We start from the raw sequence: 23,623 nt of genomic DNA, 5'->3' as shown, positions 1-23,623 counted from the left end.
ATCATAAAAGTGTCGATGCCTGATTACATACACGTCATTAAAAACACACAAGAGCAGCCTGTGACAATTTGTAGGTTTAAAATGATTTAAAAACGTTGACGGCATCAACTGGAGGTACGCTGCACTACGAACATTAAACCGCCTGCTTTTGATCACCAAATAAAATAATCGAAAGTGACGGCATGTATAGTTAGACAGCACCAAAGACTTACAAGAAATTAAGAGTGTGATATTATCGGCTTCTGGCACACGCGTCGCAAAATGTCACTTACAATAAAGGCTCCCGTTGTCAGCAGGCGGTGGGAGGAGGGCGGTATTTAGTCTGAAATGATGAATTGATCTCAGTTAACTTATGGACGCTGTACAACCCAGAGGTTGTCACTTAATGATAAATGGACGTAATACTGAGCAACGGGGACAGCAAGTCAAGGACTTGGGGAAGGAGACTTAACACATGATGGATGATGATCATGCATACTATGTGGCATTAATGCAAGTGTGATGGGGAAAGTGTGTGTGTGTGTGTGTGTGCATGAAATGTTTGCAGATAACAGCTTCAGGTTCTTGTGCCACCACAGAGTTTCTATCATGGTCTTCTGAACAGAGCAAAGATCGTTCATGCCAAGAACATGATGACACGGCTGTACTGTAGACACAGTCCATACATATACAGTACCATAGAGAATACAACTGTTATGATATATTGAACAATAAAACTACTAAAAACTATTTTAAAAATGACTATTACTAAATATTTACAACAAGGAGGGTTTTTATAAATATTTTAGTTTGTATGGAGTGCAGTCAGAGCACTGCAAAAGATTGCATTTACATAAAAATGGGTTACATGAGACAGATTATAATAGGAACTTTCAAAATAAAAGCACATGGAGCTAAAATGTCCTGACTTTAAGTCCCTTACATGTGTCCAAGCAAACTCCATAAATACAGGGCACTACATTTCCCATAATGCAACTCATAATGCTTTTCATAGACCTGCCCTACACTGGAAATATTTGTATATATATCACAAAATGTATGTGACACATATAAAAGGTGAAATGGAGTGAAGTCTCTCCTGGAGGTTGCAGCTCTCCCATGCTTCCTATTTGCTCATGATGATGAGCTGGTGGAGTAAATGTCACATAAATAATCTTTCTTCAATATGTTTTCACTGCAGCCATGTGTCTACTTCTCTTTCACCATCATCAGAGGTAAAGGTATTGAACACCTTCCCATCCACTCAGTTGACAGTTCCAGCAGAGCTCCAGTCATTTTGGTTCAGCATCCATGTATGATGCATGTCCACCTTTGACCCTTTCCATGCTGTCTTTGAATTTACAACCTGTGTGCCTGTTGTCTCTCCGAGCTTCTGCTGGTCTTTTAACATCCTGGGACCATGTTGGAGATGTGTTTTCACTTCAACATGTTGTCCCTCTAAGTTTTTTGTGCCAGCAATTCATAAAGAAATATAACATCATGATATACTGCTGACAGTGGGAAGATCAGTTAAGTTTACTTTGCATCAACCAGGTCTTCAGTACACTCATCATCGGGAAAATGAAAGATGGACGCCTTCATAATAGAGCTGTATGTTCAGATAGGACCGGTGAGAATGAACGGCTTGGCCACTGCTGTCACTGGCTCCTCAGTCTGATGTTGTGGCCAATGTAATCACCTCAGGGTGAACATGACGAGCTCTGAGTACTAATATGTGTCAGAGAGCCGTTTTATTCTGAGTCATTTTTCACATCCTGAATGTAAGTACTTACTCTGTAACAACAATCTTTGACATTAGGGTACATACAGATCCTCCACAACATCCACGTGCAAAAAGAAAAACCTATTAATCTTTATATTTAATTTAGAATCAGATGATGCTGCAGTTATTACCCATTTTAAATGAATTTGGATTTCACCCTGTTTAACATCTGTGATGATTCACGCCTGACAGCAGATGTAAGAATAATGTCTCAACACGCAACACTAACATTTGTTGATGGATGTCGTTATGTTTAGAAGATGAAAACAAAAGGCGCTGTTTAATTAGATATTATCGCGATAAATAGGCAAAATGATCATGTTAATTTGAGCTGCTCATAGCAGCTGAGTGAATTTTTTTAACTTCATAAATAACATTAGAGGTGCAATATGTAAGAATTGGCTACTTTTCAAATTCATATTTAAAATAAATAGGTGGCAGTATATCACCAAAGTTACTGCTAACTGCAGCGGCATTTAGCTAGTTAGAAAAAAAAAAAAGCTCAGTTAGCTGTGCAGTTAGCAGTTCAGACTGTGAGCTTGGAGCACCAGGAGAGAGTTGGGTGTGAGCTTTGGACTGGGACGGGCTGAGGCGAGCTGGTTAGCGTGCTAACTTCAGTAGATACTGTAACTTTGCAACATGATACATAAACTTCATTAAGTCAAAAATGTTACTTTTTACCATTCTATTCACAATTAATTCAATTTTTGAACATTTTCAACAAAAATTCTTACATATTGCCGCTTCAACTGTAATAAAACAAACAAAGTATCAAGAGTCAAGAACAAAATGGCCTGAACGAGTCTTATTAGGATTCAAAATAGCTGAATTAATCCCTGAGCAAACCAAACACGCACACAAGAAATCACACTCACTCACGTCCGTCTGTTACTGTGCAGTTGGTTGTACAAGGACGACACAATATGACCAGGTTAACTGAGAAATGCAAATTTCTCAGTTAACCTGGACCCACTTTATGCTTGTGCATCGACAGGAAGATGTTTCAAAGGCAGGCTGTTCATTTGTTGATATCAAATTCAGAGTCAATACATCTTTAGTAGCTTGGATACACTATTATGTGAAATCTCTAAAAACATAATGTAGTAAAAGTGAACATCAAGAGAAAGGGGGGATCTGAAGCCAGCGGGATAATTGAAGAAGAGCTGTGCAGGTAAAAATCTGGTCAGTTTTTTTCTAACAAACATATTCACATGATAAGCTCACCGGCAGGCAAGAAGCGTTACATTCAGTGGAGCTTTAAAGTTGAGTTGTTTTTGAGGGTCCTAAAGCAAACCAGTGCTCAGAAGATGCAGGAATCTGTTGACTCAACACCGACAGTGAGTGTGTTTGTGCCACTTAACAATCATTTCAGAAAAGTCAACTACAGTACATAAAAATACCACCAGTGTGTCACTCACACATCGAAAAACAAACTTAACAAACGTATCCACCACGAGAACAAGGCTCGCTACACGACAAAAGTTTCACTCACCCGTCCCTGTTTTCATCCTCGTCTGCGTTGGAGAGGAGCTGCGAGCCAGCCAGCGAGAGGTCCAGAGCTGCGAGGGGCAGATCTCTGTAGCCAAAACTCACCAGCTGGACCGGAGGAGCCAAGCACTGGTTCTCATCCTCCACTGGCTGCGAGATGATCTCCAAGTCTGACAGACCTGCCTGCTCCACTTCCCTAGTTACATGCCACCACCAGCAACACACAGACAGAAGACACACACGCACACAAGCACGAGAAGGAGACAGAATAGAGAGAAAAAAAACATACATTACTTTGAAATGATTTGTGGGATGTGTAAAGAATTATTACACACCGTTAAAATGAATTTAAATCCTCTGACTTACAGGAAGAAAGATGCTACATTAGCTTCAATCTCTGGTTAAATGTCTTGAAAAAGCCATCCCTTTTTTACCATTTTGGGGTAAAAATGTCAATAGTTTAAATATCAAAAACCACAACATAATGACATGCATCAATTATCATAAAAGTAGCAGATGCAGCCTAGATAACGGAGCAGAGGAAGAAAAGGACAGACGGGGTTTTTCTTGAAGAAGCGGAAATGTACGAGCACAAAAGCGGCGCGGATAAAAAAGACTAATTATTCAGCCCAGCAACTTCACTAAGAACACATTCTTATTTACAGTGACGGCCTCGGGGAGTAAACGCAGGGTCAGAGAGGGTTACACACAAACACCCACTCAAGCAGCAGGGAGCTGCTGAGCACTCACACGATCGTCCACTGCCGAGGAGCAGAGGAGCTGCAGGTACGCTGCCTTGCTCAAAGACAAGCGATTACTGCAGGTAGAGTGCATATTGCTGCGACTGTCCGGTCGACAAAACTGAGCCACTGTCATCCGGTGCTCAATGAGCTCGATTCAACGACAACAAAACACAAACAACGCAGATAGATGGAAGCTGTGAAGAGGAAGAGAAGTGACGAGGAACAAACTGAGGAAGGCTGAGGACTAAAAGGTGATCCCAGCTGAGCTTGGGAGATACAGTTAACAGCAGTTAGCGGTTACTCTGGTGATACGCTGCCCCTGTTTGTTTGTTTGTTTGTTTGTTTGTTTGTAGTATGACTTCGACAGGATTCTTACATATTGCACCTTTAAATTAATGCCACACTCATGTCATTTAAAGTTTTTAATGTTTATAATCTCATTTCCATCAAATTACCAACCATGCAATTAGCCTCTATCTCTCCTAGTTATGCTACTTAGTACCTCTGCTATTAAGCTAAACACTGCCACTACTTAGTTCTGGCAACAGCTCGTCCACAGCTGAAGTTAATGTTCGCTAGCTATAAAAGAGTAAAATTTAAAAAACTAAAAACTCAGGACCGGACAGGTCATATGTGTCCCAACTGTGCCTCTGAGGGTAAATCAAATAAAGTATTGCCATTCATGAATGTAGGATGTATTTATGTCTTATGTGTTGCATATATGTGTCACACTTTTTGATCAGTATTTACCATTTATTTCATTTAAATTCATGGCATTTACAATTAACAGATTAACAGGTGATTAGCAATAAAAACGTTTAAATGAATCCACAAATGACAGGTTGGATATACCATGCTCGCCTTCCTCTGTGTTCACGTAACTAAACCTCCACCCTTATCCACCGAGAGTCTTTAAACCTTAATATCCAAATACACTGAAGCTGCTCAGTCGTGGACCGACGGCATGTAACCCAGCGTGCCCACAAGCCCCAGTTGTGTAAAAGCTGGGCCATCTCAGTAGAGCGTGGAGGTGGAAACAAATGCTGAGTGCAGCTGTAGACTGACTGTGTGTGCCCTGTGGTGTGTATTTTTAGACCAGAGCAGATGCTGGTGTATCATGTCTGCTGTGACGTCATCGCCTCTCTCTTTGTCAGCTGAGTGGATCCCCACTCTCCTTCAAACGTCAAAGGAAGTCAGGGAAAAAGGTAAACGGGGAGGGAGAGAAGGGGGGCGGTGGATTTCAGGGGTTATACAACGAGGAGAGGAGTGGCGATAAAGAAAATAAAAGCGCTGTGAACAATACGAGAGGAGGAGATGGATGTTTTAAAAAATGCACCAGAGAGACTGGCGAAAGGCTGAAAGGGGGCAGCGAGGTAAAAGAGAGAAGGGGTGACAGAGGGGCGCAAGGTTCAGGAGGAGGACTCAAAAGGAGGCAGGGAGGTGTATAAGGAAAAAGGTGAGAAGATGAGACATCGTTGATCAGACAGTAAAAATCATAAACTCTGTGTGCCTTTCATTATTTTCCTATATTTTACCTCATGGCTTAGTCACTCATAAAACAACCTTGTAATGGCTGTGTGAAGACAAAACACAAAGGGTATTCCCAGCAGCCATTTCCACTTTCTTTTTCTGAATCCTTCACCTTCTCTCCTTCAGTCCTCCTCAAACTGCCATGACAGGCAACACTGAGTGACCTAAAACATTCAGAGCAGAGACACGCAATCTAACAGACAGGCATACCTTTAGGGAGGGGAGATATAGGTAGACAGGCGGGACGGGACGGACAGATATGCAGGGAGATAAAAGACTAACCCCCGACACACACATGAATACACACACATACACACCATGACCCCAAACCACAACCCATCCACGGTTTATTAAAATGTACAGTGATAAAGTCAACGCTAAAGGACCTTTGATGCAATCTGGAGCGACCTGAGCTGTTGGAGGGCATCGTATTCTCTGCGAGTGACTGTAGGCTGTGTGTGCATGTGCGTGTGTGTGTGTGTGTGTGTTTGGCAGGGAATCGTGGGTTATAGGTTTTAGGGAAATAATGACGGCCGATCTGATCTAAACTCTCACTCTGTGACCCGAACACCAGGAAGCTTGCAAGTAGAGGGCCAAATACAAATTTCACGTGGAAGGACGTATAAAATATTCACAAGCATGAAGGATGAAACATGACCATTCTTGCTTGTCGTCCAAGGCACCGAACAGCACCTAACTGATCCATAAATACATTAAATATTAATGAAACGTATGTATTCAAGCTGCTAGTAGGAGAAATTGAAACATAATGGATGTGCGTTTACCTGCCCTCTGTATCCCGCTCCTCCTCATCCCTGCTTGAGGCTAGTTAGATGCTACATTAGCTAGTACTAGCATTACACTCCCACATCTCCGAGCATGGCATTTTTTTAAAAAAAACTGTTATATGAGTGTAATGAGAAATCGTTGGAGTGCTTTTTTAATGGGGGCTTTGAAACAGTTTTGTAACGCCTTTTCCTAATCTATAAACTGGAAGGTAAACTGTGCAAAGTATCTGAGGCTCCAGAACAAAAATAGTTGCATCAGGATTTCTGATGAAGTCCAAATGCCAGGATCACTGAGGTGTGTCTAATTTATATGAACTAAATTAAGAAGGCCTCAGTCACACAAAACAAACCCAACTGGCTATCGTTGCCATAGTGAAACATTAACCAGCCCTACAGGTATTAAAAAACATCCCACCACCATATATTGTGACAAACCAACACTACAGCAGAGCACGACAAAGTCTGTGAGCACAAACAGAGAATGAAGAAAAAAAGGCACCAGCTGGAGTAATCTTACCACACCAAATGTATGAACACAACCAAATGAGTGAGTCACAGTCACTGTAAGCAGGTGTAATCTTAAAAAACTGTTTCAGGTGAGTAACCATGTGCCCGCTGGCTGCAAAGAACTTTAGCTTTGCACACTTTCTGTCCCATGGAAATACTGCAAAACTCCCGCACAGCCAGACAGATCTATTTATTTTGAATGGCAGTGTTTTTCAAGGACTTCAGAAATAGTTGAAGCAGACTGAGAGAGAGTTTGGACAACACAAAGGTAAATTACGACATAATAACTGCCAGACTGTTGATTCTCTAACCTGATACGCTGATAAAGATGTTAAGATTGAAAGCTTCTTTTCAAAGTAGAGGTGGCAGCTGTTTCCCAGGAGCAGTCTATCATAACTCTGCATGTATAGCATCCAGCATTCATTAATGAAAACCTTTTGCTTTCAGGAGGAAGTGTTATTGCAGTCCGGTCTCAAGAGAAGCTGCCCTCATCCCAATTTGATGGGATTATTTCCCCTCGGCAAAAGGGTCTTACTTTTCGATCCAGATACATACTCTATACAGTCAGAAAGATAGTCACTAGAGGCTGTGGTGCTGTTGACTCATGTACAATGCAATATGTGTTATATGAGTGAAGAAAATGGATATTAAAGTATATCACTTTTTTCTCTGTGGGCAGCAGCCTTTTTCTTGTCTGTTCTGGAAATGTTATGATTTCAGTAATGTATACCTACAAAATCCAATAAATAAAATAATGAACAGAAACACAGCAGGGACAAAAAAAATGTATAAATTGAGTTGAGACAGCCATGTTTTAAAAAAATTATAATATTTCATATTAAAGCAACATTATGTCGAAATGGGCCCCCCACAGTTTCTGAGTGCAACACCACTGTCGTAAATACAAATCCCAGGTCTGTAACAGCTGTCAGATGTAATGTAGGTGCTAACTACAAACGAAACTCATCACGTCGTAACAATGTTATGTGTTGAAAACGTGCATATTGATGTAAACATGTATGTAGTTACACAGTGCAGAAACAAGTGATAGAGACACCATTCACCCTATCACAAGACACCGTACCATCAAAATGATTCTGAAGCTGTTATTTTAAGAGAAAAAAGTTACATAACGTTGCTTTAAGGTTATTGATGAATACGTAGGATTTGAGTCTTCAAGGGTTTTAAATGGCAAGTCTCAAAAATAACACGGCGTATGTATGTCAGGATCGGACCTGTCCGTCGTTGCACCGTGTGTACGTGTACGTTTGTGCTAGGACAAATATCTCAACACTTATTTTATTTGGCAGAGAATTAATTCCCACTCTGAGACCGTGGATGTACAGTATTGTGCCACAGTGGGTTGGCCTGATAGATGTTGTTTTCTCCACACTTCTCCTACACACAACACCTCATCCATACCACCTCTCATCTACAGCACAGCAGCAGCAGCAGCAGCAGCAGCGTTGGCTCTCTTCCCAAACAATCAGGACTGTACACATAACTACTCATGACAGACACAAGCTGTCCAGACCCCACCGGCTCACAGCTGACAGTATTGTACCTGGTGTGCTGCCTGGCTGCCGGTTGAGTTTGTGCAATGTTCGGCAAAGCCCTCATGTGAAGCATTCATAGGGTTAGTCATGCACTTTGAGATACTCGTGATATTACGGTGAATTTCTATATTTTTTTTTTTTATATCCATTTTATTTGTGCCAAAGTTACATGAAAAGAAAAGAAAAACCCAAAAGAGACATAAAGCATGATTAAAATGAAAGTAATTATGCATTTAACAACGACTTTCATTAAAAGGTCGCTGTTCAGCTGACAAGCGTCGTAGTAATATTGTTAAACTGCATCGATATAATGCATGGGAATAACTCTAACACCCTAAAGTCAAAACAATGTCAATGAAAAGAACCAAAAGGACAAACCTGGGTCTGTTTCTCTCCAAGTACAAATATAAATACATTTTTGCTGTTTTAAACAAGAATCCTGACCTTTCCGTGTACCCCGGTGTTCTTATCTAACAGAAAGTGGCAATTGCGAAATTCTCAAAAACATTATTTCATGGAAAGACTAAAAAGACTGCAACTGCAGAAGAGCACCCACAGGAAAGAAGTGATATTCAGGGGAGCAGGATTCCCCGGGGGGTGGCAGATAAAATTACATAGCGGACTGTTAGAGTTGTGGGCTGGGTAGGAAAGGTCATTATGTGACAAAAGTTGCTCAAGGGATTTTCACTGACCAAAACAGAAGGTCATGTAAGTGACTGGGAGCCAGTGGCGCTGAAGAATGTTCTTCCTCAGACAACTAGAAGTGTCTCGCTCGTGACCCTCGCGACCCCGTATGCAATAAGACGGATTTACAAGCAGGCTCGGAGAAGAGGAAAGGAATGATTTGGCTTTGTTTGCAGAAGATGGTCAACATGGTAAATACTGAACCTACGAACATCAACACGTTAGCATTGTCATTGTGAGTATAAAAGCATGCTGATGGTAGCTGTTAGCTGAAAGCATGGCTGTAGATTCTTCTTTAATGTGTCTTTTATGTCAAAAAAAAATTTTTTTAAACTATGCTTTGTTAAATACTACTAATAAATGTATATATATTAATAAAATCTATAGTCGCTTGAGGCCCCCTTCATGCATTAAATGCTCCAAAACATGTTTTTAAAGGAAAACTTTATGGACTTTCTGATTTCTTTTGGATCCATTTGACTTCCAAGTGCTTTAAAGCGAACTGAGTGCGTTAATATACTCTATTTAAACTTTCATTGCACACTGTTCATAAATCAGAAATTCCACTTACACTCTGAATTATGAAAATAAGATCTACTATCCCCTGAATAAGATCCATTACATCAGCAGTGTTTGGGTACATTAGGTACCAGATATGGTGTGTGTGTGTTCATCAGGTAGTATAAAGTTCAGCACCGTTGAAAATGTTGCCATGAAATAAAATCTGACATTCTCTGCTTTCATGTTTTGACATATAGAGGAAAATATATATGCATCTATTGAGAAAAATGAGCCATTACTTCCATATATTAAATCAAACACACTGCCTATCACCTCCCCTTGAAAAAAGCCCAATGGCAGCTTTCAAAATACACTTTTCTGGGGGAGTAAAGAAAATGTATTTCCATCCAGGCACATAAACTCCACTCTGTCCAAGTCCTCGGCGGACTGTAAGATCAACACACACACACGTTAGATTAAGGCGGTCTGAGCACAACGCCTGAGGATCTAAAACACACCAAAATATTTGGCCAGAACGTGGAGACACGAAGCAGATGTTCCCTGCTCCCACCAGCTGCTGTGGAGAACTTTGGAGAAGCTGGACATCATTGTGTATTAGTGTCAGTAAACAGCCAACACTGCAAACTATTCTCAAACTTCTAACTTCAGACTCAGTGGATGAATCAGTTTGATGTAATAGTTGTGCCTTGGATGCAACGGCTAACAGACATTGTACACTCGTGTTTGTTATAAACCGAAGAAATGTCTTCGGTTGCTGCTAGGAAAGTTAAGACAGTGAGTAATGTTTATCTGTGCTGCTGACTCACACACAACGTAATATGGATTTCACATAAAAGACGAAGATGAGGCAAAAGAAACCGTCAGCTGTTACCTGCGGGACTTTATCGGCTTCCAGATTAAACCGTGCTGTAACAGTGATACCTGCAGAAAAACACACTTCCCCTCACCTTTCTCAGCATTGCATTTTGATCAATATAAACCTCAGTCGGTTCACCCTCCATTCTTTCTAATGCAATAACTTGGGAAAACATAACTTCCTGTTTAACACGGTGTTCATGGTGTAGGACAAAACACCTGTCACTTCCACAGAATTCACAAATTGCTTCGGGTAATTTCTTCGAACACCCAAAAACTTCCAGAGAAACTTTCGTAATTTCACGCCAGTGGATATTAATGAAGTCTGCCCGGCACATTAGCTCATTAATAATATTACAGATTAAACTATGATGAATTGGTGGACTGCACAATGGACTGTTCTGGCCCTGGTGTGACCAGTCTCTTATCTGACCTTTACAGATACAAGCTGTAGAAGACACAGGAGACACGGAGACCCTCGTGGGGCAGGACTAAGACAGCAGATGTACATAAGCCTTCTTCATAATGGAGAGGTCCGTGGACCTTTTTACACTGTGTCAGTTTCCAATAATAGATTATTTTAATTTCTACAGACGCTTAAGGGAATATGGGTCTTGAAAGACTTAATGACTGAAAAGACAGATTTCTGTAGACTTTGTGAAATTGACTTTACTGACTAATTCTGCGCTGTATTTTTTGCATATAGGGCAAACGGAGGAGACGTGCAGCACATTCTGCGCATCAGTATTCAGGTGCTGCCTGTTGCATCGTGAGCATTATGCAAAATACGCAGCAACAGCTATCATCTTATTAAAATTGTGAAGGTTTAATTCAGTAAACACAGAGTGAATAATTATAATTATAATGGCATTTCCTGGAACAATTTAAAGGCAAGGAACCTCTGGCTCCAAATGTCATCAGAGATAAAGATGTTGAAGTCGTTGAGTCTATCACACTGACTATATAAAATATGGACGGAGCCTCCAGGTTCTGAAAAGTAAAGCCATTACGGAGGTTCCTCAAACCTGCGTTCTCTCCGATGGCCGGCAGGATCCACACCCCTGGTTGCAAGAAGAAGTCCGATTTTATGTAAGCTTATGAAAAGATGACCCTACTTATCACTTGATTTATTACCTCAGTAAACAGTTTCCTAATGAGTTTATGGTCTCTATTACTAGTATGGAGTCTTCTTCAACACAGCATGATGTTCACTTTCTAAGTTATGGTCCTGTTTAGAGTAATACAGACAATAAAGCAGGGTGTGTTTCAGGGCAAGCCTGCCTTTCGATCAACACATTGCTACCACAGTGTGTCATATCCAATCAGTATCCTCCCCAGCTCCAACCCTCTTGTCCAAATATGTCCCTTATGGCTCCAAAAAACCAAGATGGCGATGGCTGTAATGCCAAAGTCAAGGCTTTAAAACAGTATTCAACAAACCAGTGGGTGACGTCACGTTGGGCTTACAAAGCAAAGATTGTAAAAGAGGTAATATCTTACACCTTATCGTACTATGAAGTCTACAATGAACTTTGACACATACTCATAGGACTCAAAAGATAGTAGATTAGATTATGTTTTTGCTTGTTTTACTTTGAAAATCTCCTTCCAGAACCACAGAATTTTTGCAAATTTCAGTTTCAGTTCATGAGTGCTGTAAAGTGTAAGTTGAACTTGACGGAACGCCCCTTTAATCTAAATGCCGACTGTACAGCTAGGAAACACTTACTCAGGCTAAATGTCTTAAAATCCATTGTTGCCTTTGTTGCAGCCCTAATGCACATCGTGAGGATCTCCTCACCGTCTGTACATTATCATCCATAGCAGATAATATGCGAACATTATGCCGGTGTGTCTATGAAAAGACCCAATTAGGCAGAATCTCGGGCCACGCTCGTAGACCGCATTCCTCCCAACAGGCACAAAGACACCATGTGCTTGTCAACTCCCACCCTGAACAAAAGAGGCAAAGCCGCCCAACCTCTCCACCCTCCCATGGCTTTGAATAAACAACAGGGTAAACAGCGACGTGGGGAGAAAGATGAATGGTCCCGACCAGCGCAGAGGACCCTTCAGAATCTTAAAGGGGAAATCCAGCCTGAGGTGTAATTTACTGTATACAGATGACTTAGATTTTATCTGTGGACACATCTTTTTCTGAAACTTGAGTCAAGTTGCAAATTTCTCATTATGAGGGTCATCTACAAACAAGCAGTGGCAGGAAGTAACTGTATATTCATTCAAGTATTGTACAATTTTTTAAGTATTTAACATTTTCTGCTGCTATATACTCCTTTCGCATTTCCTTTCTGAGGGAAATATTGTACTTATTCTCAACTACATTTATCTGACGTGGTTGCTAATTACTTTTCAGATTTCTATTTTAGACGAAAAACATATGATGAGCTTGTAAAATACACAGATCAAACCAGTGGCTCCCATCCCTGGTCTTTTACAAAACAGCTGATAGGGGCCTCGCCCAAGGAGGTACAATTATCAAATATTTCACAAAAAAAGCAAAGATTACAGAAAAGTCCAGACAATAAATATAAATGTATGCAGCAGAACTTCTTCTGTCAAACCTCTTTCCATGACCTCACAACCCCTCAGATTCAATTTGTAGGAGTCCCCGACCTTTACGTTGGGAGCCATTCGACTAAACCAGCCGACAATATAGAAAAACATCAAAAATCAGCTCACACAGCTACAACAGTACAATGCTACTTAGAGACCGGTGCGTCATTATTAGCAATTTAATAACAAATAACAATTTTCTAGTAATGGAGAATATATACTTTGCTCTAATTGTACTTAATAATGACATCTCCCATCACTAAAACTATAAGACTGATTTGAAAGAACACTGATTTATTATCTACTTTGTTTAATCTGAACATGAATCTGTATAATGTTGAGAATAAACAGACTCCTTACATAGAATAAAGCACTCATCTGTATAAAATTAAGGTCTGTTTGCTGAACAACCACTAAATGACTTTCATAAATACAGTCCCACGTCACTATGAACACCAAGACGAAGGAAAACGGGTTAAAAACAGTTTGTGCATCTGGATAAAAATACAAATTTGAGATTATTTGCGTTCAGATATTATTTGTACTGTATGTTCACGACACGATCGTCGGTCTTCGGCAGTGAAAGCTTTTATCCGGTGGGTTGTGGAAAGCAACTGTGAGCCACAGTCATCTGTTTTAGGATGCGTTCCACCTCAACCACAGCGTGATATGACATTGCTACTGAGACCCGCTGAGCCGAGCTCTGTATGGGAGCACGGGCAGAACTGGTCCTCTTATAAAAGCACAAATGGAGCGATGATTTAGGGCTATTCATCTAGGTCACGAGAACAAATGCGGCTAGTTAAGACGAGACAAATTAGAGGGCCACGCTACGCCTCGCCAGCAGAGTCATGAGTTAACAGAAAATAATGTTTTCCACTGTTCTCCCTTTACTTCTTGCTTTGTCTTCACACATTCACAAACATACGCACGGGATGCAGCGCGTCATGCATCAGCTGCTCTCACTACACACTCCGAGAGATTAAAAATGGAAAGCTCGGAGGAAACTGGAGGTGGAGGGTGTTCATTTGTGATCGATATACTGTATGCTGTTCCGCAGAGGGGATTAACATAGTGACCTCTGTTTGGGGCTGCAGAATGGACGCTCTGTTGTCAGCAATGTGCAGGTGTGTTTCTGCATCTCAGTGAGCCGTCTGTGTTTAGCATTCAGAGTGACGCGGGTCGGAGACACCTCAACGGTAGCAGTGTCTGAGTGAATAAAGGTCATTATTGTGGAAATGGAGGCGAAGAAGCCTGAGAAATACCGAAAGACGGCAGACTGAGTGAAGGGGAAAAGTTGAAGTGACTACACATGTTTATAGGTTACACACAAAAACAGTTCAAAAGCTGGTTGGGAATACGAGAGAAGAGAAAGAGAGCTCAGCGATGGACTGTACTTACTCAGTGTTTGCCATGATACCGGCTGATGGAGAGAGGAGAGATGGCGGCGGCGCTTGTCACAATGTTTCCACTCTGTTCCTGCTGTTTTTTTAGTGCTGCAGTTCACCTTTTCTCCTGATAGATGCTGCTTTCATGTCGAACCTGGAACAAACAGTCATTATCGCAAGTGAAGAAATGTAAGATTCGATAATGGTTCATAAAGGGTTGATAATAATCTGAGAGGCCGGTAGCTTAACTAGCCAGAGTGGCAGGAGATCCAAACTATTAGGTTTAGGCCTTTTTATCCAGAACATTTCGAAATCAATTAAAACAGTGGCAGGAGATCCAACCTGATGCTTTTTATCCAAACTGTTGCTTTTTATCCAGAGCATTTCAATATAAATTTAAAAAGTGGCAGGAGATCCAAACTGCAGCTCTTGATCCGTAAGATTTCGATATAAATTAAAAATGTCACATCTCAACTTCTGATTTTCGGGACTTTGGATAAAATAGAAACATTGGTGAGCCCAGTGAAACTCCTTCCTATCACCGTCCTATGATTTGTTTCTTTCTTGCTGTCATCGCACACTTGACGGGCCATGAGGAACCCATTTGTCTTTAGGTGAGGTGGCAAATCTCAAAACAGCAGAAACCCCAAACTTCTTCAGCCCTGAGACACAAATGTCTCTGACAAGCTGACTTTAATGGAAATGTCAGACATGAACAACAGACCACAGAGCCTGAACTCCAGAAGTCACCTCGAACACAAAACCAATCGTGTAAATGTGAACTTTCGATCAAACATCTTCACAGATCTGGTTGAACACAGCATCAGGGTGCGCGTCAGACTCTTCACCTCCTGCCATCCGACTAATAATCGCGCCTGTGATCAAAACCGATTGACTTGCTGCTATCAGCTCCCACAGAGGAGAGAAACTAAGCGAGAGCTGCTGTGTGCACAACTACAGAGAGCTCCTCGCCTCCTCGCACATAAATGAATTATTTATCCGGAGCAGAGGACCTACCTGTGTGAGATTTACATTGTTGACGGGTAATCGTGCCTCCCGCTGCCCCCTCGCTGATAGTAATGTCTCCCTCGGTGGTGATGAGAGTAAGTGAAGCAGCAGCAGGCTCGCGGTGTGTGTAGGCTGCAGCTATCCTTAGCACTTTTGCATTGGACGAGCACCACCACCACCACCACCACCGCTGCTTCTGCTGCTGCTGCTCCTTCTTCTTGCGCTGCTCCTTGGATTTCAGTGCAAAACCAAAAGCGCTCAAACGCAAGAAGCATCGTCCCTCGGCGAGATCATATTAGCTCTGCGAGTGTTATTCAGATGAAATAACGAGCCTTTACAGCGCGATCTCCTCCTCCTCCTGCTCTTCCACCTCCTCCGCCTCCTCCTCCTCCTCCTCCTTCTCGTTGAGGGCTGTGCTGCTCCAGATCCAGATCCAGGTTCCGCTCCTCAGCCGAGGGTTTCCCCGGCGAGCGCAGCGGGGAACCCTGCGAAAAGGAGCTGTCCAGGTGCTGAAAGCTGAGCCCCCGTCGAAAGCGCTCGGCTCGCTCTCTCTCCCCACGAACCCCCGCGCTCCCTCAGCAGCGGCAGCGGCGGCAGCGGCAGCAGCAGGCGGCCAACGCGAAGGGCGCAAATTTCATCCAAACGCCATCAAAACATTGACGCTTTCGTGCCGGAGACTGACAGTAGCCAATGAATCGTGTGACATTTGCATCGCTCCGGTCACGACATAGCAAGTCTAAAAAAAAAAATGTTGGCTGTCAGTGTGCGTGTGCGTGTGAGAGAGAGAAAGAGAAAGAGATGGCTGTGAGAAGATTTTTCTGTTCCCCCCGATTGAGGCCAATTTGTGAGCGGATTATCGCCACAGATGATTTTATTAGCTTTACGCCTGGTAGGTCGTCCCTCTCCGTGTCATGAGCGGGGGTTTTTTTTTTATGGTTTCCCAAAATAAAGATACTATGGGAATATAAATTGCCTTTACAGCAATTGGCTTAACCGTTTGTCATTCACCGGGATTAGCCAGTCGATGGTTAAAGCGCACATCAATCAATCCGAAGCGTCTCTTTCCTTTTATTTAAACACGCCTGGACGTGGGCTGCTGAGGATGTTATAGGCTGAGAGGCTCACATTTCAGGGTGTGCGCAAATAAGGAAAAAGTGGTGATGTGAATTGAGCGTAGTAGGGCCTGTGGTTACAACCGAAGGGAGGATGCGTAACGCCCAGTGGGTTTCAGGGACCGGGGGTCTACAAGGATGCTGCTGTAGTTGGTTTGAACAGTGGAAGAAAAACACAGCACACGTCTTCATACTGGATGTTTGTCATTTATTGAGGGGAGAGAGGAGAAAAGAAAACAAGAAGCAGTACAGACATGATTTGGCACATGTAGAAAAAGTGCATCAACACCAGAACAACTTTGTTTCAATCAGCCATGAACACTAAAGTTAATACAATTTAATTAACTCTTCAAAAACTAGGCCAGATGTGTGTAAGGATACAAAGAAGGGCTTTTTTTATTTTAAAAAAAGTAACATACTGGAACGTCCATTCTTGCAACAATTATTGCATGTATAGAAAAGCTGAACTTCAACATATAACAGCAACTAACGACCAACAATCGTGTATATATACCGGAAATTGCACCTTCATTACTGGGTTTTGACGGAGCAATATTCTATGATCTTTTAATTTGGCTGCTTTTTCAGACGCGCAACTAGGTAGTTAGTCTCAGACTATACTATCAAGATTTCAAAGAAACGTATAAACTTTAACATTAATTATTTTTTTGCAAAAGGATACCATATTAACATCATCTCCACCAAATCAATCACATTTTTTCAGACCTTTTAACAGTTTATCTTCATTTCTAACCACAAGAGCCGAGAGTAAAGTGAAGTCAGTCAACAGGGCAGTCCTGTTCTGTTTTGTTTTTTTTAGGATGAAGCTTTCTTTTTAACTGCAGAAGCTAAATGAAGTGACCATTTGGCCCAACTAGTAACAGTTGGACGTAGGAAGTAGGAGATATGACCAGACGTGGACAAAAAAAAAAGGAAAAGAAGAGGCACTGTAAAATCCTGACTGCGTTCCTGGTACCTAATAGAGCCACGGTACATAGATATCTTGCAAAAGAGTATTAATTCGTAGGCTAACATGGTTTATTATTTTTCCATTGGTAAGACAAAAGTGTAAAAACCATGAGTGTAAAATCTACATAACAAGGAAGAGCATTCAAATCAAGATCACCTTGATTTTGTGGAAGAGGGACAACACTCCTCTTACTTACAAGAATAAAAAGTGCCTGCGCTGGATCAACAACTAGAACAAAAAGCTTGTGGGACACACAAGTGTATATAATTTACTCACCTGCAAAGCAAACAGACCATGAGGTTAATGCCAGAGGGTAAGATATGCCTTGAAAGTGTGGGGAAATATAAACACATATATTTAAACAAGACTGCTCCATCACATTTGGATGTAAAAAGAGGTGATCGCTTCGTCTTTTTAAATCCGAACTTTGTGAAACTCACTAGTTTTAATAAGAAGCTGTGTTTGCACACAGTGTCCGGGGGACACAATTTCCCAAACGATGCCATTACATTGATGGCTACGGGGATCATTTTCCTACTTTATGAGCAGGAATGGTGACGGCGACATTCTGAGTCGTAATGCGCGTTACGCTGTACAGAACGTTTCTTGTTCCCAACTGCTGAGACAGACAGGAGCGTGATAGGTCGTCCTGTTTGTCTATTGTCACTGTGGGTCAGTCAGTCAGCCTAGATGCACCAGGGTCATGACTGTGGTGTACTCGTGCTGCAGACTGTCCGTGTCAGTGTCGCACAGCGTGTAGTCGTCTTTGATGATTCGGTCGCAGCCGATCTCGCCGTTGCCGAACAGGCCGAAGAGCGGGGTGTTGGGGAACACCTTGCGAAAGGCGTCGGCCTCTACGTTGGTCTGGTTGTTGTAGTAGTTCTGCCCTCTCCCCACGCAGGCAAACATGAACCCTAGGGTGTTCCTCTCGGGAATCTTGGCCGCCTTTAGCCGCCGGATCGTGGCCTCGGCTGCCTTTGGGTTGCTGATGTCTTGGTCCAAGAGCACAGATGCCCCCTGCACCTTAGGGCCGCTCAGGGCCAGGCCCACCACTCCGTATGAACCCTGGCTACAGCTACAGAGTGAGGAGGAGAGGGAGAGTGTGAGTATTGCAAAAAAAATTACACTCATCATTTCACTCCAGATCAAAATGAAACTTACATTATTTGAACTTCAGGAATTTACATGAAATTACTTGTAATTGTAGCTAATAAAAACAACTTGATTTAAGTGGACATTGACTCACCAGTGTCTGGTGGGAGAGAAGACACTTTCTACCAGCCCTCCAGCGATGAGAGCTTTGCTCTTAGCCAGCGGCTCCAGTATCTGGCTGAGGAAGCGTGCTCCTCCAGATTTATAAGCCTCATAGACAAATATCAGTACGACACGCAGCTCCGGGTTGTCAACTAGTCCTGAAAAGAAATAACAACAAATAAAAGTGATATGAAAACATGTTCTGCAACATTTTTAAAAAATGTTTTTACATGTTTTGCGTGTCTCTGATCAGATTATTGAATAACTGCTGTGAGCCGACACTCACCTGCTTCTTTCAGGGCTGTTGGGGAGATGGACTTCTTGCAGAAATGAAAGGGCTTGATGTGGACACCGTCCCGGTTGGGGAACATGATGGCAAAGCCAGCCTCCCCTTCCTGGTACTCCTGGGGAGGGCTGGAGGAGGAGCCACTGGGAGTTACTGCACAGAGGAGAAATCATGAAGTACATATAAGTTACATGCAGTACCTTGCACACATGTCATGCGTCACGGAGGCCCGTGAGCCTGACTATTAAATTCTATTTTTTATTTGAGAGACCCTCAATGCAACCACCACTATTCTTATTGTTTGCAGTGTTATTAAGAAAGCAGTCATAACGTCTTTCATGTTCCTAGTTTCAAAAGGGGTGTCGAGGACTTGATCTGCGTTCACCGTTTGCTGCCATTTGCAAACAGGAAATCCTAATTTGGTCAGAGGAGACAAAAGCAGATGTGACGAGATTTTTTACTAAGTTTAGGTAGAAAATCATGTATGACGTTTTAGTGAGAGGTTACGTGATTTTTCTTTTGATTTTGCTGCAGGCAGTTTCTTGGAGCCAGCATCTAGTGGCCATTCGAGTAAGTGCAGTAAGGGCAGTAATGCATAGGCCCCACCAATCACTTGTCAGGGTTACTGTTGGGGGTTGGGAATCAATTTTCAAAGCTGAGACAGTATATGCTAATAACCATAGGAAAAACTTCAGCAAGAGGAACTCTGGCCACCAGTAGACCCTCACCAACACCGACTTAAGACACTTTAGTATTTTTGCTCAATAGCACAAACTAGATCAGTATACACATCATATCAGTCGGGGACTACAACACACCAGGCGTGATCTCAGTACTCTAAAATTCACAGGATCATAAAATCATAAAACTGGCAGCTTCATTCACTTCTGCTACAACAGCTTTTGGATTTAGAGTTACATTTTTGCTGAGCTAAACCTCTGGTGTGCAACTGGTGTAAGAAATACTGCTCATTAGTATCTTATTTAATCATGAAGAATAATGCTGAAATACAATGTGTAGGTGTATCACAAGTCATCGTTTTAATACTGTGCAGCCCCACTCCCAACATGCATAATTAATTAGCTGTAATAAATGTTGTATGACAGACTTATTACAAGTAATCTAAAGCTCCAACCTTATCCAATTAAAGATTCAATTTATTTGAATTAAATGTGCGGAGTGACCCTGAGGTGACCCTCAGCTGCAATAACACAAAATGAGTGTTATCACAAACAGCTGAGGCTGCCATTAAACCTGATAGACGACGAGAGCTTGATAAGCCATCATCTCGCGGAAAGAGAACGTGGCTGATGGAGAGTCGCTTCTCCGCGGGGTTGTGATTATATGGAGAAATGGGGAGCACAGCAGCAGGCAGACTAGGCAATCTATCAGAGGGAGCGGCAGGGAGGTGCCAGCCACCGGTGGAGCTTTCCAACGAGGCAGCACCACTGGGGATTAATGTGTAGTCCTCCTGGCTCGAAGGTGAAATATTCTTCTTGGATATATCCAAGAAACCTGGTTAGCTTTCATTTTTTAAGAGCATCCCAGTAGATGCTAAAAATGTTAAAGCCAGATATTTTCTACCTTCACAGCTTAAAAGCTCATTTAAGAGACATTGTAATCAATATTGAATTAGGTGATTCCCTGTATGTAGCTACCCATGATTTTATTATGGGTACGATGGGGATTTTCTTGTCTAAATGAAATATTAAAAGGGACAGAAAAGAGGAACACTTACAGACTATGCCCGGTGTTGCAATGCCCATGATGTCACAGCCTTTGGGGAAGAGCAGGTTCAGTTCTTCAACGGTGTCAGGACTGTGGCGACTCCTTTTTGCTTCAGAGTAGTTGAGGGGGAAAAAAAGCATATTTTGAGAAAGGTCACTGTTTTATATGTGCATCATTTTAATAATAACTAAAGGAGAGGTTGCTAGAAATTAAAATGCAGCAATTCAGATAAAGTCCCACCAGTAAAGCACAGATCTCTGACACAACACTGGTGAAATAAGCTCCACCATGACTGTAAACAAACTCTAAATGACAACTATGAGAAATCTTGCTTGCTGCTTTTTTAAGTCAGCCATGATGTCATGCTCTTTGTCACACCTTGGCAACAGTTTCTCAGTCATTACAATAATGCCAGAATGATTGAATATGTGAAGAACAATAAGCCACACAAGCTGTGGTGAAAAAGAGGAACAGTCACAAGTTGAAACTGAGCGAAAGGGAACAGAGAAACACAGCGAGATAACACCTACTGTAAACCGGCCTGAATCCTAGTATGACCCCAGTCTGTAGCAGTGTCAACGTTCTATATTCAGCAAATAAGCTAACATTAAGAATCCATTTTTTGTTTCATAATTACTTTTGTTAAGTGTTTTATTACAAACGTAATAGTGCAGCAAGTAGGAGGACCCATATTTGTGGCTTTGAGTTAATAATGTAGTACACATAAACACAGATCCAACTTATGTTGTATTTTACAGCATCCTTCTGGTTTACTGCTGTTCATGTTCATAATGATTTTGAAATTGTAAATTATTTAGGACTGAAATTTCTGGCGCACCCCATGGCATTAGGCATTTTTGGTGAATATCTGTCTCTGTGACCCATCTTGGATATTAGGCTATAAAGGACGTGAAAGCTTTCCTCAATTCTGATTACATTCATCTGTGAGATATTATATATGTGTAAAACAAACTAAAATATAATTGGTGCATTAGAAATGTATTGTATGTATATTCTACACCTTCTAAGATACAACTGTGATAACATTGTAAAATAGCTAAATCAGAATTTGATGGACATGCTAGGGTAAGCAAGGCAAGACACACTGATAAATAATATTCTAACAAAAGGGGAGCATAGGCCTTGATAGTTTCATATAGTTCAGTGTTTAACAAAACAATGTCAAAGAGACAGACTTACAAGTAAGGTTGCACAAGTATTACAAAATGTGCAACATCCAAATTGCAGAAGTTGCAATTTTTTGATTAGGTCAAATGCTTGACTGAACAGCATTATAATGAAGTCTTTTGGTGCTGCAGAGGTGTCTTTGCCTACAAATATTGTTCTCCAGATGTTAAAAAAAACAACATATTTGTTTGGTACAGACCCCAACAATGATACATCACTATGATTTTTTCAGAGAAAATAAACATGTTGATGTAAAAATAATCTTTACCACTATTCATTAATCATGTCTCAATTTTAATATATATCAAAAACAATCACAATCTGATTTTTTTTGCATCATATTGTGCAGTCCTACTTTCAAGACTGGCTCCCAAAGGCTGCATACTTTTCAGTTGTCTCAATATTGTGACATCTTTAAATGCATCTGTTTAATAATCCCTCTCAAAGGATCGCCTCACACAGGTTTTCCCAATAACACAAAATGTATGAGACATATGCTTTTATCAGACAAATGATTTAACATTTAACATTACATAATAGTCCAGTAGCACTGTGCACTATTAATTAATACCAACCTTTATTCTCTCTGTAGCAATAAGCCTGTCCATTGAAGGCCTCACAGTCTACCATTGCCAGAACAGTTTTGGGCAGGAGAAACACTTTCTGGAGAAAAATAAATCAGAATTACATGTATTAAAACAGTGTTCGAGCATTTGTTCAGTGCTTTTTGGACACAGAAGATGGCCCAACAATACAACACATCATTAAAGTCTTTCTACTTCAAACTAAGTGAGATAAAAACATATTTTATCAGCTCCTGGACACATTATTAGGTTTTTAACCCCAGGGCTATAAGATGAATCATTTCTGGCTGAGCATGTATGATAAACAAATCTCTAAATGTTTATAAATGTGCAGTACAAGGTTGATATGGATAACAATCTTCTGTCACAAGCAGCTTCCCGTTTCTCCTCACTCGATGTGGGTGTGATGACTAACCTCCACCTCCTCAGCCAGGATGCTGCAGAGGGCATGGACCTCGGCGTTAGACGGTCCAGTAGCTGACACCCAGGTCAGCTGCTGCTGAGTCCGAAGCACTCGACGGGCACAGTTTCTCCACAATCTGCACACACTGAGGAGAAACACAGACACAGTTCAACTTTTCTTGCTAGCTTGGTAGAAACTTGGCAGTGGAGTTAGCTAACTGCTAGCTACTTAGTTCGTGCGCCTGTCAAACACGACCGAGCACTTGAATGCGAATATACACAAGACACAGGTACTATATCTGAAAAGTCAAGCTCCCATTGTAGCTTTTGAAATGTTCCGTGTATCTCTGAGAAGTAGTTTCACTTCCTAACCGACAGACATTAACGCTAGCTAACTTCACTGCTTAGCATGCAAACATGTTCCGTTACCTTGCGATCCGGAAAAGCGACTTGGTTGGTACGAACGTCAGGATTCGCTCAACCACCTCGGCAACATTGCTGAGTACGTATGCGGCTTTGCTGTCTTGTAAAGAAACGGCAAACTCCTGATTTTCACCCATATTTCACTCTCAAGTCGTGCGTTTTCCAGCACGGCTGCCACAATACGAACTTTCACCTCTGCTCTTTCACAGCTGCAGAGGCGCCTGAACTCGAGGGGTCACACTGCCCCCCTGCGGCGGGGAGGAGGAACTGT

General features: G+C 41.7%; 2 protein-coding genes across 3 annotated transcripts in view; both read right to left on the bottom strand.

Annotated features, from left to right (window-relative positions):
* Nucleotides 1-15,750, bottom strand: part of LOC311257693 (transmembrane protein 266-like) — a 49,315-nt gene extending 33,565 nt beyond the window's left edge. Inside the window, exons 1-3 of one of the 2 annotated variants that reach the window (XM_084353509.1) lie at nt 15,415-15,750; nt 14,411-14,551; nt 3,255-3,464 (exon numbers count right to left, since the gene is read on the bottom strand). In XM_084353509.1, coding sequence (XP_084209635.1) covers nt 3,255-3,464; nt 14,411-14,424 — 224 coding nt within the window. In that variant the 5' untranslated portion in view covers nt 14,425-14,551; nt 15,415-15,750. The remainder of the gene's footprint in view (nt 1-3,254; nt 3,465-14,410; nt 14,552-15,414) is intronic. The other variant, XM_084353510.1, reaches the window with a different exon arrangement.
* Nucleotides 15,751-16,708: 958 nt separating this feature from the next.
* fbxo22 (F-box protein 22) lies at nt 16,709-23,576 on the bottom strand. The gene is made up of 7 exons (XM_084362556.1): nt 23,359-23,576; nt 22,943-23,075; nt 22,519-22,606; nt 20,766-20,864; nt 19,028-19,180; nt 18,734-18,899; nt 16,709-18,562 (listed from the first exon to the last, which is right to left on the bottom strand). The coding sequence occupies exons 1-7, from the start codon at nt 23,487-23,489 to the stop codon at nt 18,169-18,171; spliced, it is 1,164 nt and encodes a 387-aa protein (XP_084218682.1). The 5' UTR covers nt 23,490-23,576; the 3' UTR covers nt 16,709-18,168.
* Nucleotides 23,577-23,623: the final 47 nt, after the last annotated feature.

The sequence above is a fragment of the Pagrus pagrus genome (genome assembly GCF_965226575.1).
Source record: "Pagrus pagrus genome assembly, chromosome: 1".
NCBI lineage: Eukaryota > Metazoa > Chordata > Actinopteri > Spariformes > Sparidae > Pagrus > Pagrus pagrus.
This window is presented reverse-complemented; position numbering and strand designations above follow the sequence as displayed.